Consider the following 14,199-nt stretch of genomic DNA (forward strand, 5'->3'; position numbering starts at 1 on the left):
CTCTTCTCTTCTCTTCTCTTCTCTTCTCTTCTCTTCTCTTCTCTTCTCTTCTCTTCTCTTCTCTTCTCTTCTCTTCTCTTCTCTTCTCTTCTCTTCTCTTCTCTTCTCTTCTCTTCTCTTCTCTTCTCTTCTCTTCTCTTCTCTTCTCTTCTCTTCTCTTCTCTTCTCTTCTCTTCTCTTCTCTTCTCTTCTCTTCTCTTCTCTTCTCTTCTCTTCTCTTCTCTTCTCTTCTCTTCTCTTCTCTTCTCTTCTCTTCTCTTCTCTTCTCTTCTCTTCTCTTCTCTTGCCACTTTTCAGTGGTGGGTTGGTACGACAAGACAAAATGTCTTTACAAGACTGACTTAAGCTTCTTAACCTTTAAGGATTAGAAAAGATTTTTGCTTGTTTTGTTTTCAATGGTTGAATGTGTCATTCATGGGTGTGCTTTAACCAAGTTCTCGTGGTGCTACATTTTTCTCCTTCTTAATCCTTTTAACCTTTTCCCTGAGAAATAGGAACAATACATGTGGAAAGTTCTTACACCCATGTAAATGTTATTGTTAATAATTACTATTCTGCTGAGGACTTGGAAAGATTTTCCAAAGCCTCAGGAGAACTTTATCAAGTGTTGGAACCTGAGCTTATGGGAAGTAGGACCCAAGTGGCTGAGCACATCCCATTGGAGCTGCAGCTGCAGGGTTTGTGTGTGTGAGGATTTTGCATTCCCAGCATACCTGGATGAACCCACCTGCTTGCCAGCAGTTGCTCCTCTACTCAGCTGGCAGAGCTGCCTGTGTAGTCATCCCCTGAGCAAAGCCAGGTCAAAGTGATGTGGTTTGCTTGAGCATGTTCCTAACTAAATCTAAAGCTGCCTGATGCATTTTCACCAGGCTGGGTTCTAAAAGGATCACACATGCTGCTACACTGGCAAAATAGATGAGGGGTTAAGCTGTGGTGGAGTTCACATTGAGGAACTGAGAAGACTGGGATGTGATGGGGAGTGGTGACTGCTTCGCTTGGATAGCAGCAGTTTGAGCAGGCAGGGAGCTCACTGCTGTGCTTAAGCACGTACGTGGGCTTTCTTGTCATGTCATGTCATCTCAACAGTGGAAGAGCTGGGTTTGTTCCGTGTGGGGAAGGCTCAGGGTTCATGAACTCTTGTCTGCAACTATGGAGAAGACAGTGGTGCGCATGGCAAGGTGAGAAGCCAAGGGCATGGGCTGCACCAAGGAAGATTAGATATAGGAGGAAAAAAATGTTACTGTGAAGGTAATCAAACCTGGGAACAAGTTCCCAGAGATGCGCAATCTTGATCCTTAGAAATATTAAAAACTGACAGGACCTGACTCAGGATCTGAGCAACCTGATTTAACTTCAAAATTGGTCCTGCTTCCCTTAGGAAAGAGAGGTGACGTCTAGAGTTTGCTACCAACATAAAATATTCTGTGATTATAATTTTTTTATGACTTTTTAAATTAGATGAAAGCAATTAATCTTACTGAGAAATAACTGTTACTTACACTCAAAATAACTCCCAACCACATTCACTACCCAAATTTATGCAGGAAGGTGAAACAGAAAGATCATTCATTTGTCTGAGACACAGGGTCCCAATAATGCAAAAAATTGAAGGTTTTCAGCTGTACAAGCTGGTGTCCACATTGTGTGTCTCCCCCTGCTATCTGCCGGTGCTGATGGGATTCTCCAGAGTGCAGCAACGATCCCAGCTGCCCCCTGGGCGAGAAGGGCACGAGGAGGAGCAGCAATGCTTCAGTGTGTCCCTGCAGCTGTGCTATTACAGAGCTTACACCATTAAAATACCTCACTGCAGGTCTGCAGGTCTATGTGCTTCATAGCTATAATAGAACACGCTGCATTATATGGTATGTTACATTAATACGTCATTAAGATATTAGTGTGGTGTATGTTAACTCACTTTAACTGTGGTTGAAGCTGTGTTCCATCAAGAATGTCCATTGGTATGTGTGTCATAGAGACACAGAAATAGATAATAGCAAACATAATAAACTGAGGATGTGGAAGGCCTGGGTGGGTTAAGGGCAGCTACTCTTCTGCACGCCCAGGGTGAAGGTGATCTTCTGTAGAGGAGAAGTTCAATCTCCTCTCTGGGGAGTCCGCTGAACACATCATGCTCCTGTTGCCAGGCTTGTAAATTGCAGTTATTTTAGTCTATCATTTAAAGTGTTGTGGTGGTAGTTAATGATACAGAAAATAAGAAGTGAAGAGGAATGGATTGACCGAGGCAGGTGAAGGGAACCATTGCTGAGTAAGTCATCTATCATGGCGGCATTTCCATCTCTTCCTGACCCTACATCAGGCTGCTATTTCTGTCGACAAGACTTTTTTGAACAGACGTGTGTAGAATAGCACCGGTGAAAGTGTGGTTTTGTGCGATGGTCTGGAAGCACAAACTTAAAACCAAAACTGTCTCCAGTTGATGTAATTCAGATATGACTCTGAATTTCTGAAGGTGACGCTGCATTACCACCCCAGAAAAAAGGCTGCTTCTAATAAACATGGCACAGACCGCACTGGTTTTCTTCCTTTCTTTGAAACAAATGCCTCATTTTCTTTACATTCAGCCTCTGGTGTAACAGAAAGATGCGTCTTTTGTGTTCTGGGATGCTCTGTTCTACAGACGTGGATTTAATAACATTTTGTAGTACAATAAGCAAAGAAAGAAAGAGATTTGTACATTCATATTGCTGAGGGAATTTGCCAGCCGGGGTTTACCAGAATGACTGAGAGCAGAGAAATGATCCCTGAAGTCTGAGCAATCACCTTGCTGCTGGTCTGTTCTAGCGTTTGAGAACCCAGGGTGTCTGTGTGGGAGCACGAGAGCTTTTGTTTTCTTTGTGAACACAAGATGTAACGTGCTGTTCCAAATGCTGGAGCTGGTCATTTATTGTCGTGTGTTGTGTGTTGTGTCTTCCCCATCTTCTGCGTAGAGGGTCAGACAGGTTTAAAATACAACTTCTCAAATTCTGTTTTCAGTTCAGGAGGCACTTGATAACATAGTCAATGGAAAGGCCACCGTTAGCTCTGAAAACAACGTTGTGCTCCGGAGTGAACATCCCAGTGTGTGGACTCCTTTACAAGCAAAGGTCGGGTGAAGTTCAGTTAGCAGTTACTGTGACCAGAATTCAGGTCATAACTTCATGAAATACTGCCACAAAAAAACCCCAACTGGATCACTGCAATGATCTGAGTTAAAATTAGCTCTTCTTGGTGGTGGTAGGGTATTTTTAACCTGAATCATTGAAGTGACCCAGTTCAAGTGCAGGTATGCAGCAGCTCGCTGTCAAGGGCAGTGGGTGCAGCCCACGGGTGGGAGCGATGCCTCCAACAAGGGGCAGGGGAAGAAGCTGTAAGTCATAATACTGCTAGAGCTGGCATTTTATTTTTAATTCTGGGGGAAACTGGTGGAAGTACCCAGGAAGAGATAGCTGAATAACATGATGACTAGCACAACTCCACTCTCCCCTTGGGACTTGGTGGGGTTTTTTTTTGGTGTGTGATTGCTGACACTGGAGGTGTTCAGCTTGCGACTTTGTTTTTCAGAAATTGAATTTGTAGACTGAACCTTTCTGCTGTTAGCCGTAGGGCACTGAGAACACCTAAACTGAGAAAACAGAAACTCCAGAAAACAAACAAATCTCATCAAATGTTGGTTTTTAAAAAGCTGCAACTTTTGTTGTTGTTGTTGTTGTTGTTTTCAGTAATACCTCCAGAGGGATGGATTGAAAAGGGGACTGAGCATCACAGAACCCAGCTTCAATGTTGCTGATACCTGGCAAAAAATGGAACGATAAAGCTAGGAGGGACCTCGAAAGGTTCCCTGTCTGAGTTGGGTCTGGCATGGTCCGTGTGCCCGAGTTGCCCAAGCCAGCTCTCCCAGCCCTGTTAGCATTTCGGTAGGTGTCTGGCCCTGTGACCACAGCACGCCTCACTGACCTGCCACCTGGTGATGGAAACTCAGAGACCTCTCCAGTCCCACGGTGCCGAGGCCATAACCCTTTCTTTAAGGGGTCTGCAGTGGCATATAGCTGTGTCCCTCTGGGCTGCACAGATGCTGCCGCATCTGTGGCCTAGAAAACTGCCCTGCTTTGCAAACTGGAAGTGATGTGAAATAAGAGTGATCTGCCAGAGAAGGTCTTCCTAGTCTAAGTGTTACTGATGTGCGGGCGCACATGGATGCTCAAAAGCCCTCGGCTCCTCTCAGCTTCCTCACTGAGTGAAGCACTAGCACCCCAACCCCATAGGAAGACAGTTTTGGAAGCCACGCCAGAAAAAAAATACGTTTTTTTTTCTATTGCGAGATTGGTTTTTTGCCAGGTTAAACCCCAAGCCAGCCCACAGCTGGGTCAGAGGGGTGCCCACACTCAAGAGAGGAGGCTGTGATACCCAGTAGAAGTGAAGGAAGGAGGACTCCTTTGGTGGTAGCTAGTCCTTAAGAAATAACAAATAGCCTGCTGCTCACAGCAGCCATCCATCTGGTCCTGTGTTCTGTCTCTTGATGTGGCAATGGGAAGATCACACTTCAGGTAGTGCTGCGATTAAGTAGTGAGTGAGCAGGATTTCCGTACATCTGAGCTGATCTAGTAGCCTGCTGGTGCCAGAAGGACTATTCCTGCTTTATCCTTCACTACTCTAACATGCTGGGAATATAAATATAATAAATTTAAATATAAAAAGTATTAAAATGATCCTTTTTTTTTCTTCCTTCAGTTGGATTACTTTTCTACTGTGCTAGTCAGTGTGATCAGTTCATCAGAGAGCCTGACAAGCACCAGAGCTGGCACAGAAAAGGGTCTTAAGCTTGTGACAGGGGCAGGACCTCCTCCGTTGTGGAGGCAGAGAGCTGTTGCAGCAGATCAAATGGTGTTGTCAACCCTGACCTAGATCTCGTGTGAAATGAAACCTGCATCTAATCATAGTCTGTTCTATTTTTAACAAGGACTACCCAGCGAGCTGTAGCGAGCAGAATAGATTGCTCCACGGGGTGGGAGAAGTGTGAGAAAGAGTGAAGACCTGCAGGAGGGGGGTGATGTGGTTGAAGAAATGGTGCTCTGCCTTTCATCTTTTCTGAGGAGAGCGTGTGAGCTGGAGCACTGCAGCACTTGGTGTTTGGATGAGCTGCAAAGCAGAGGCCCTGGCCACTTGTGGTCAATAAATATTGCTCTTTTGGCGCTTTTCCTACAAGTAGCTTCGTTGAATGCAATATGTTGGCCAAATTCTAATCGAGCAAATCCATTCTGCCTCTCTCGGGGCCCCTGAAGTATGGGCTGGGTAAAACGCTCACTTCACAGGAACAGAGGACTTGCTAATGGCCCAGTAATTCAGCCCCTTGGATGGGATCCTTATTGGACAGCGGTGTGTGGAGCTCAGCTCGCTCCAAAGGAACTCCTCTGATTTACACCTGCAAAGAGCTGGACCTTTATTTTCTGCTGATGGTGGAGCCAGAATTACCAAGGCAAGATACCAAAAAATAAGCAATTAGGGAATAAACTGGTCATTGAAAAGATTTCTTTGTATTACCAGACAGTTAGTGGTTGGATTCTGCTCTGAAGGTTTCTGGCTAGTGAAAAGCCTCTGCCCTACCTCTGAATTTCTGCAGTGTATTGCTGTTGCATTACAACCCAGAGCAGGTGGCCTTCAGCCCAAAGTGAAGTCATTCCTTAACATTTATAGCTTGAAAAGTGCTTTGGAATCCTCTAAAGGCACTCTTTGTGGTGTTTTTTGATAATTAGTGTATAAAATTATTCATGAAAATAAGAAGGCTTCCTGAACATCCTCTTCCTCCCCCTGCTTTTTTCTTTCTTTCTTTTTTTTAACAAAAAAGAGAATATTCTACTGATACAGAATTTATTTTCTTGATCAGTGATTTTGAGATATTTTCTTCATCTCTTCTTTGGCTCATGGCCACAAGGTGAAACAACTTTAGAATCCTTCTTTGTGCTGAGCATAGTGCTTTGCTAAGGCTCCCTTTCTCTTAGGCTGGATTGCAAGTATTTCATCTGTGCCTCAATGCTGAAACCTACTAACTGTGTCAGAGACAGACTTGCACTTAAGCCTCTCCCTTTTTTTTTCTTTTAAGCATAAAAATATTACAAATAGGATAAGCAGAGAAAGAAACCTCAAATCAGAGATGCATTAAGGAAAAAAAAAGCCAGGATCCAAATACGGTATTTGGAATTCCTCTCCCTTCCAGTCAGGGCTGCAAGAAGCTGTGACAGGGAGGAAGGATGTTGTGATTATTTTCTCCTTGCAGGACATCCTTATGGGACAGAGAGCACGTCTCATTAGGCGACATGAAGGGGTATATGTTCATGCCTTCATCGAATCCTCAGGGTAAGTCCAGGACTCTCTAGCCTGGATAAATGACTTCAGTTGCTTCGTCTGGGCATGCTTACACTATGTGACTCCCTTGAGTTGGAGCAAGGAGCGAAGAGCATTCCCTTGAGACCCTTGCCCATACACATTTGATGTAGATATTGTAAAATCTGCTATTCTTGGCTTATTTCTGAACCGTTACCTCTTTTGGCCCTTCAGATGGCCTTTCTTTTGGATCATCTCCGAATATGAGAGGGAGTGTAGAAGCTACTTTGCTGATGTAGAAAATTGCTTACAAATGGCAGACATCCTGACCTCTTTCTTTGCCACCTCTCTCCCAAGGTCAGGACAGAAATGTAAGAACCTCTGTCACTCCTCACCGTGCCTGCGGAGGGGGAGCTGGCCCATGGTTTGTTCAGTCATTTGCTGCCCGTGAGCAATTATCACTTGACTCACTGTGTTGGGTCAAGTGTGATGAGCAGCGGGGACTGCAGGGTGACCTGAACTGTCAGCCATGTGAAAGCTGACAACTGTGAGCCAGTGGGGACTGTGGATGTTGACATATCTGGGTTTCCCTGAGGTTTGAGCACTGGCCCAGCACTGTCCTCCCACAGTCACCCTGCATCTTTGAAAGGGATGTGATAAGCCTTTTCTAAGTAGGAGAAACAGCATTGCACAGTAGTGAACCATGTTAGTGCAAAGAGTTTGGGGGAAGGGGAGCCCACCAGCACAAAAAACACCCTTTCTCCATGTCTACCCTTCCTTGTCCTCCTGACTCCATGCCCATGCTGCATTGCTGGGCAGGCTGGCTGGAGGGCAGTTATCTCCATTCCTTGTGCTTGCACCTTGGCTCAGCAAAGGTCAAGGGTGAATGTTAGTGTGAATGGCAAGTCAAGAGCGGAGTGTGGGCCCAGGAGAGCAATGAGCCCTGCTACCCTTTCCTAATAAAAGAAAAGCCTAAATTCAGTACTGATGAGGGCAATGATGTTCATTCTAGAGGGGGAGGGGCAGCGTAACTCCAAGACGACTCCCTGTGTGGTTGATTGCAATCTGATGGACAAAGAGAATTTAAAGATGACATTTACAGTGAAGCCAAAAATGTATTTCACCATACGTCCCTGTTCGGTGTCGTTTGCACTATTGCTGCAGTACCGTCATCTGGCTTGTATATTCTGTGCCTGCGTCTGCTGTGTCTACTTCTGTTCAGTTTTGTGGGAAAAGTTAAGCTGAAACAGATCAGCTGTTTCTTACTAATCTCTCATCAACAAGATTTATCATTACTGTGGTCTGCCACAGGGATCAGAAATGAGGTGAGAGAGTCATGTTAGCTCATGGATGTGATTTTAGCTGTCATCGTGAAAATCCCCTCACATTTGGATAAACTTTGGGTTGCTGAAAATGTGTATTACATGTTCAGTAGGGAAGCCATTAAATTTTTGAGGTGACAAAGGTCAGCCATGCAGAAAGGGGAGATATTTTTGTTCTTTCCATGCAACTTGTGCAAAGAGTGGCTGTTGCTGGGTCAGAAGCAGTGCAGCAATGGATGGTTTTAGTAAGAAGGATAGAGCTACCATCGCCACTTTTCCTCACCCCAAATCTGTACCTGGTGGTATGGGAATAACTGTGTGAAATAAAAGCAAGACTGAAGGAGGCAACCACAGCACACGCTGGGATTGATGAGGCTGGTGGTATCAGTAGGAGGATGAACAGCAGAGAGGACACTTGTCTCTCTGCTCCTTAATGCCTCCGAACAGTCACCGAAGTGTGGTAGGTTTCTGTGTCTTGAGCACGGAGGAACCTGAGGGAAGTGCAGCAGAGCTGAGGTGCAGACTGCAGTCCCAAAGGCTGATCACAAGGACACTGCTACCATGTAGACACAGTTTTGTGCTGGGTACCAGCACAAGCAGAGAGGAAGAGGAGGCCAGCAATTAATGTTGAAGAAGGGTGAGAGAAAGTAGGTTAACACACAGAAATCTGTGATGGTGATTTAAACTGATGGGCTGGTGCAATGGATGATGAACAGGAGCATGGTTAAATTTTACAGGTTTTTCCATCTCTACTGAGGGTACTCCAACATCCCACAGCTCTACAGGCCGTGAGATTACACATAAACCATCCCCATAGTTTGGCTCTAAATGCTTTATCCAGCCTGGGATAGGCCAGCATTTTCTCTACAATTTTTTCTCCCATCTCTTGCAAACACATAAGACCAAATCCTGGAACTAAAAGCCAGGCAGGCCAGTCTCCTGTTCTTGCAGTGTTGTATGTATGCACTGAGAATAACAAGGAAACTGCTGGGACGAAATGCAGCTGGTAGATGGTACAGAAGAAGAGAAGCAACAGATATGTGGGTAGAACCTCACAGAGTAATAGGAATTGCAAGTATGTGAGTGCAGCTTTAGATTAAAAGGGTGAAAATGGGGAATGCGGAATAGAGTGGGAGTGATTTTCCCAGAAGGCTGAGGGATGATGCTGTAAGAATCAATCATAACTATGTAGGAAGTTTTTTATGTGTAGGATCCTTGTCTCCCTCCTTGCTGAAGTTGGAAGGTATGAGTTAACAATTATATAATTAAAGATGTGACCATAATGAATATGCAAAATGGAACCAGCTTGAAGTTTCAAGGCTGTGTCGATCATTATTATTATGTAATTGAATATTTGACTCTATAAGAAAACTTCAACAATTAAAGACATTCCATGGACCTAGTTGAAGAAAAAGAAGTTGGTTTTATGCAGGTAATTACTAAAATGGCAACAGAATCAAACAAGACCAAGAAAGGGAAAAAAAAAACATTAATGGGAATATAAACTGCATTAATTTCAAAAGTCACCCTAACAACAAACAAAACTTGGCATGGCAACTATGTTTCTAGACTGAAGTCAGTGGAAGCTAAAAAAAAGTAAACCAGATGAGTATAACTTTTTATCTTAGGGTTGGTTGACTTTTTCACAGGCACATAACTGGCTTGGGTTTCAGAGATGGCCATTCGCTTAGGGCTGTGACTCTGAATGTTTGGTGTGATTCATCTTGCTTGATTTAGACACCTAATAATTTACATTTAAGGTATTTATCTTAGGCTGGCTCTAGAATCAGTGAAGAGAAATGGCATCTTCAAAGAGAAAGTAATTTCTTCTGTCTTGGATGCCAGTCTTAACCATGAGATGACTCGTCCTCTAAAGACGCCTATTCTTCTCCACTGCTTGTAAAAGGAGCTTAAGACTTAAATTGTCTGCTTTCAGGTGATTAAAGACATGAAATAAATCCTGTCAGTCCTGGTGTCTTAACAAAAAGCATCCACATTTGAAAACTGTAGCCATAATAGCTACTCCTAAGGCCACATCCAAACCAACTGTTGCAAATCATGCTCTGTACACTCCAGCTGTTAGCTCTCGAACAGGCTGGACCAAGCAGTGCAGACACAGACAGACCTAACCAGAGTCTGGACCACTCTGGCAGTAAGCAAAGGCTCAAACCCTGCTTTTGGAGGGTGGTGTGCTAGAGGGACTCCGTGACTACAGTGTCCCACGGTCTCTCTCGGTTCACCTCTATTTTAACTCTGGCTTGAATGAGTCACTTTGTCCTCAGGGGCTTCTTGGGATTTGTCTATAAACATGGGTTTATCTGACTGTAATATTTCCTTTCCAGCCTCTGGACCTATTGTTTAACTGCTCTTTTCAAAAGTCAAAAGATTCCAAAAGGCCTAGACTGAATTCAAAGGAAAGGGAAGAGAAACAAGAAATGTGCCAACAGGATTTTTTAACCTTCTTCCAAAAAGCCTTCTTACTCTCCTTGCTTGAGACCATCCAGCTGTCTGGGTAGGTACCCTCCCTTGCCTCCTTCCTTCTTCATCTTTATTCTTGGTGCCAGAATCAACCGGTTTCTGACAAGGTAGCTGCATTATTAAGCAATGGTGTGTCGGACAGGAAGAGCTGGTTAGACAGGAGGGGATGAGAACATAGCCAGTCCCTGAAGGTGTCTGTGAGAGGGATTCCTGCTTTCCTAGTACCTGTTGCTTCTGGGCTCTTTACTTGTGCTCCACTCCAATGAATGGAGTGACAGGCGAGTGTGTTCATCCTTCTCCTGGGAGCATCAGCACATGCAGCAGGGCCAGGAGAAAGCAGTGGTGAAGAGGTTCATGTGGCTGTGACTGGGAGAGAAGGCGCTGTCCAGAAGCATGAGCTCAGGTGTATCTTCTGGAATACATCCTGGTACCTTCTAGTGTAGCTCCACTCTGCTGCCTGCTCCTGGCGCAGAAGCTGGGATCTGCAAGCAACTTTTGAACTTCTGACCTTGTTTGTGAGCTGGAAACAGCTATGAGCCCCTCTGCTGGGCTCATGATCCCAAATAGTATCACAAACAAGCAGGTTTCTGCTGGATGCACAAAGAGCATTGTGACCCCTACCTTGGGAATTGCCATCAGTTTGGAAATCGCTGTTGTTTTCCGTCATTTTTTAAGGAACCTAGAAAAGGTCTTCTCTCCACCCCTATAGTTCTTTCAAAAACAAAACCTCTTTTAGAACACTAAGCAGAAAAAGCAAATTCAAGGTAAGTCTAAGAGTTTGTGGTTGTTCAGGCCACAGTGCTGAGTGGTAGTTTAGTCATACCAAAACTCACCTTTTGTTATTGCACCTCTCCTTGGATCTGGCCCACTGCATCCACGGTTTCACTCGTTTACTTTGTAACTACAGAGTCTTTTCACATTGTTTGTTGAAGTCACTATGTGTCCAAGCAGGCCATCCTTTATGCAACATCGTAACAAAGAGATACAATTAATTACGCGTCTTTATATTTATGTGAATCAATTGGTTCTTGAAATGTGAAACTTTGATGCTTTAATATTATTTTGCTGAATGAGATGACTCATTATACCTGGGGGAAAAAAAATCCTGTAATTCTGTTGTATTTTCCTGTCATTAAGAAAATATATGCTTGAAGCAGATGAAGCACAGCAAAATTTGCAGACCTATTATTACTGGATAGTTGTAGCAAAGAGGAGTGCATTACATTTGCCTAGAGATAAGTGTGTTTTAGTACCCACTTCTTGTTTCTTTAGGAAAAAATAAAAGTATAAATTTAGAGGACAAAGGAGAGCTGTGGTTTGTAGAAGACAAGCCTGGTCACGCCAGTGTCTTCAATCCACAGCTTCCATGTCTGTGTCCCCTGTTTGCTCTGCAGACTGACCTTGGACAGGACACTCTGCTGGGTCATCCACATGTTCTGCAGCTTTTGGTGGACTTTTTGTGGGTAGTGGCATATTTTCAAGGGGAGTGGGCATGTTTTGTGTGGGTGTTGGCACATTTTCGGGGGTTGCTGGAGTGCTTTCAGTAGGTTTTGGTGTACTCTCAGTGGGTACTGGCATGCTTTCAGGAGGTATTGGTGCATTTTCTGTGAGCACTGGCAGCCTTTCTGGGAGCGTGGACATGCTTTTGGTGGACATTCTCGGCACATTCTCGGTGGACATTGTCATATCTTCAGTGGGCACTGGCATGCTCCCAGTGGGTGCTGGTATGTGTTCAGTGGGCATCGGTGTGCTCGTGCTGGGCTGCTCACAGTGATTCCCAGCCTCTGACCGTGGGGTGAGAGGAGAGGGGAGCTCTTGCACCAGGTTGGCATTACATGTTTGAGTGTCACAGGTCTCTAGGTTGCTGCTGTTGCTTGAGAGGGACTCCTCTGCCTTGAGGGACACCCTGAAAGCTTCAGCCAGCTCCTTCAGCATGCTCTTGTCAGTATTACACAGCTCAATGCTCGCCTGCTCAGAAGCGGAGGAAAGGCTTATATCAGAGTCATCTCCTTCTTCTTCTTCTAGGATGCCATTTCCATTCACCTCTTCAGAGAACTGTGCTTCCTTTATTTTTTTGTACAATTCATTCCTCTCTTCCTGTAGAGCCCGACAAAGGTTCTCTAACCTCTGGATTTTCAGCACGAAGCACTCATATTCCTTGGCCCTCATGGCTTTCTGTGGTCAAAGACATAAGACAAAGCTGTGGACTGAGTTTCAGTGCATGCAATTCATTGGTGGAACTGGCAATAAGAAAAAGATCCGAGATCTAGGCAGCCCTCACAGGACTCTGCTTGGAGGCTGGCTTTCACCAACTCTCTACAATAACTAAGGTCTTTTGTACTGCAGCTGCAAGAGAAAATTCACTCCTGCTACTGCAGTGTATTAGCATTCTCCATACATTTTCAGACCAATTTAACTCAAAATATTTGCAGAAATACCTGTTGATGATCTGTGGGGATGGAAAAACATAGTGGATGTCCATAGAGATAAGCATCTAAAAGCATACCAGGACCACTGGTGGGCGTGGGTGTGAATTTTGGGGAAAACAAGCTGCATTATATTTTTTGGTATTTTTGCTTCTGTGAGAGCAGCCTGAATTGGAACATTTTCTTGCTTCTACACCCAGTGAGGAAACAGGAGATACAGAAACCCATAGAAATAGCAATAGCACAGAGCTACAAAGCTAATCAGAAAGACATAGTCCGAGTTCAGTGTAAGTTTGGGGTGAAACTTCAGGCAGCCTCTTATCTAATTTGAATGAGTTCCAACACGCTTATGAATTTCCTCTGCTATGCCCCTGTGACAGCATGTTTAAAACTATAGTGAACCACACAGGAAGTTAACAAATTTAGAGTTCATTAGCTAGAGCACATTCATTCCCTGGGTGGATGCTCTTCTGCAGAAAGAAAGTAGTGTGAAGTGAACTAATGCCTCTTTGCTTCTGTGTGAGAGCATGAACAATCACACATTTTTAGAGCACTTAAAATTCACAGTTACATAATTCAGTTTCTCGTGGACGTAATGAATGTCTCTGCACAGTTTAAAAGCCCCAGCAGCTGGGATTGTCTTTAAAGACGTCTAATTATCAAGGTAGCTTGAAGAAAAAAAGACCCTTAGATTCAAGAACAAATTTTTCATTGACTTCTGGCAGTTCCATGTCATCTCATCTCCTAGTGAAAGCTTTATGTGGGGAAAGAGGTGTATCCTGAGAAGAAAAAGACTGCTCACCTCTTCAATCATGTCCAGTAACGCTCTGTTGCAGTTCTCAAACCTGGATTTCCATGTAGCAGTATCCTTTTCCAATTTCTTCATTTTCTTTGTCATCTATAGAAGCAGGAGGAAAAGCTGAGTCACAACAGGAATTCCATGCTCTAGATGAAATCAGGGCAGCTCTTCTATTCAGGTCTTTGGCTGTACTCATAACTCTGCTACCAGCAGGCTGTGTAGTGGCTGTGCTAAGTAATAATTTATGTTAAGGGATGGATTTAGTTTTAAGTACCTGCCATATAACTTTCAGCCCTCAGTCCGTAGTGCTAAAGTAGGGCCAGTAGATTATGTGGTTAAAAGTACAGCAAACTCCCAGGTTACGAACTATCACAAAAACGAGGCAAAGAAAAGGCGGCATTATTCTGTTTGTCCCTTTACCAGACCGCAGAGTTAGGTTGCTGGGAAGTTAAAGAAGAGCTTGTACCTCCTGAGCCAGCACTGCCAAGGAAGTTCCTTCTGGATTAGTCACCACCATACTACTTCCAAAACACACCACTAGCCTTCCCTGTGGTTTTGTGCACACTGAACTCTCTCTCTGTGAAGATCATTAGAGGTTGCCTACATCAGGGCACCAAGATTTTGGGCCCTGGTGGTGGAGAAGAAAGAACGTTGTTTATTATGAAAGTGGGTACAGCACGTGGGTGTGTTTGTTTCCGTTACAGGAAATAAGTACACCAGCCGCAAGGAAACAGTCACTTGGGCCTAACGGTGGGAAGTTGGAGAGTTTCAGCTCTACCTACACACTCCAGCGGGAAAACGTGTAGCCTGTGACAACACTTCTGTGCCAAGGTCAGACACCCAGGAGGCTCTGGGC

General features: G+C 44.4%; 1 protein-coding gene across 1 annotated transcript in view; it reads right to left on the bottom strand.

Moving 5' to 3' along the window:
* Positions 1 to 11,468: 11,468 nt before the first annotated feature.
* The window catches only part of TXLNB (taxilin beta), a 29,250-nt gene continuing 26,519 nt past the window's right edge, over positions 11,469 to 14,199 (bottom strand). The window contains exons 8-9 of the mRNA XM_010137626.1: positions 13,347 to 13,442; positions 11,469 to 12,293 (exon numbers count right to left, since the gene is read on the bottom strand). Of these exons, the coding sequence (XP_010135928.1) occupies positions 11,469 to 12,293; positions 13,347 to 13,442 (921 nt within the window). The remainder of the gene's footprint in view (positions 12,294 to 13,346; positions 13,443 to 14,199) is intronic.

This window comes from Buceros rhinoceros, unplaced genomic scaffold (assembly GCF_000710305.1).
Source record: "Buceros rhinoceros silvestris isolate BGI_N320 unplaced genomic scaffold, ASM71030v1 scaffold14966, whole genome shotgun sequence".
NCBI lineage: Eukaryota > Metazoa > Chordata > Aves > Bucerotiformes > Bucerotidae > Buceros > Buceros rhinoceros.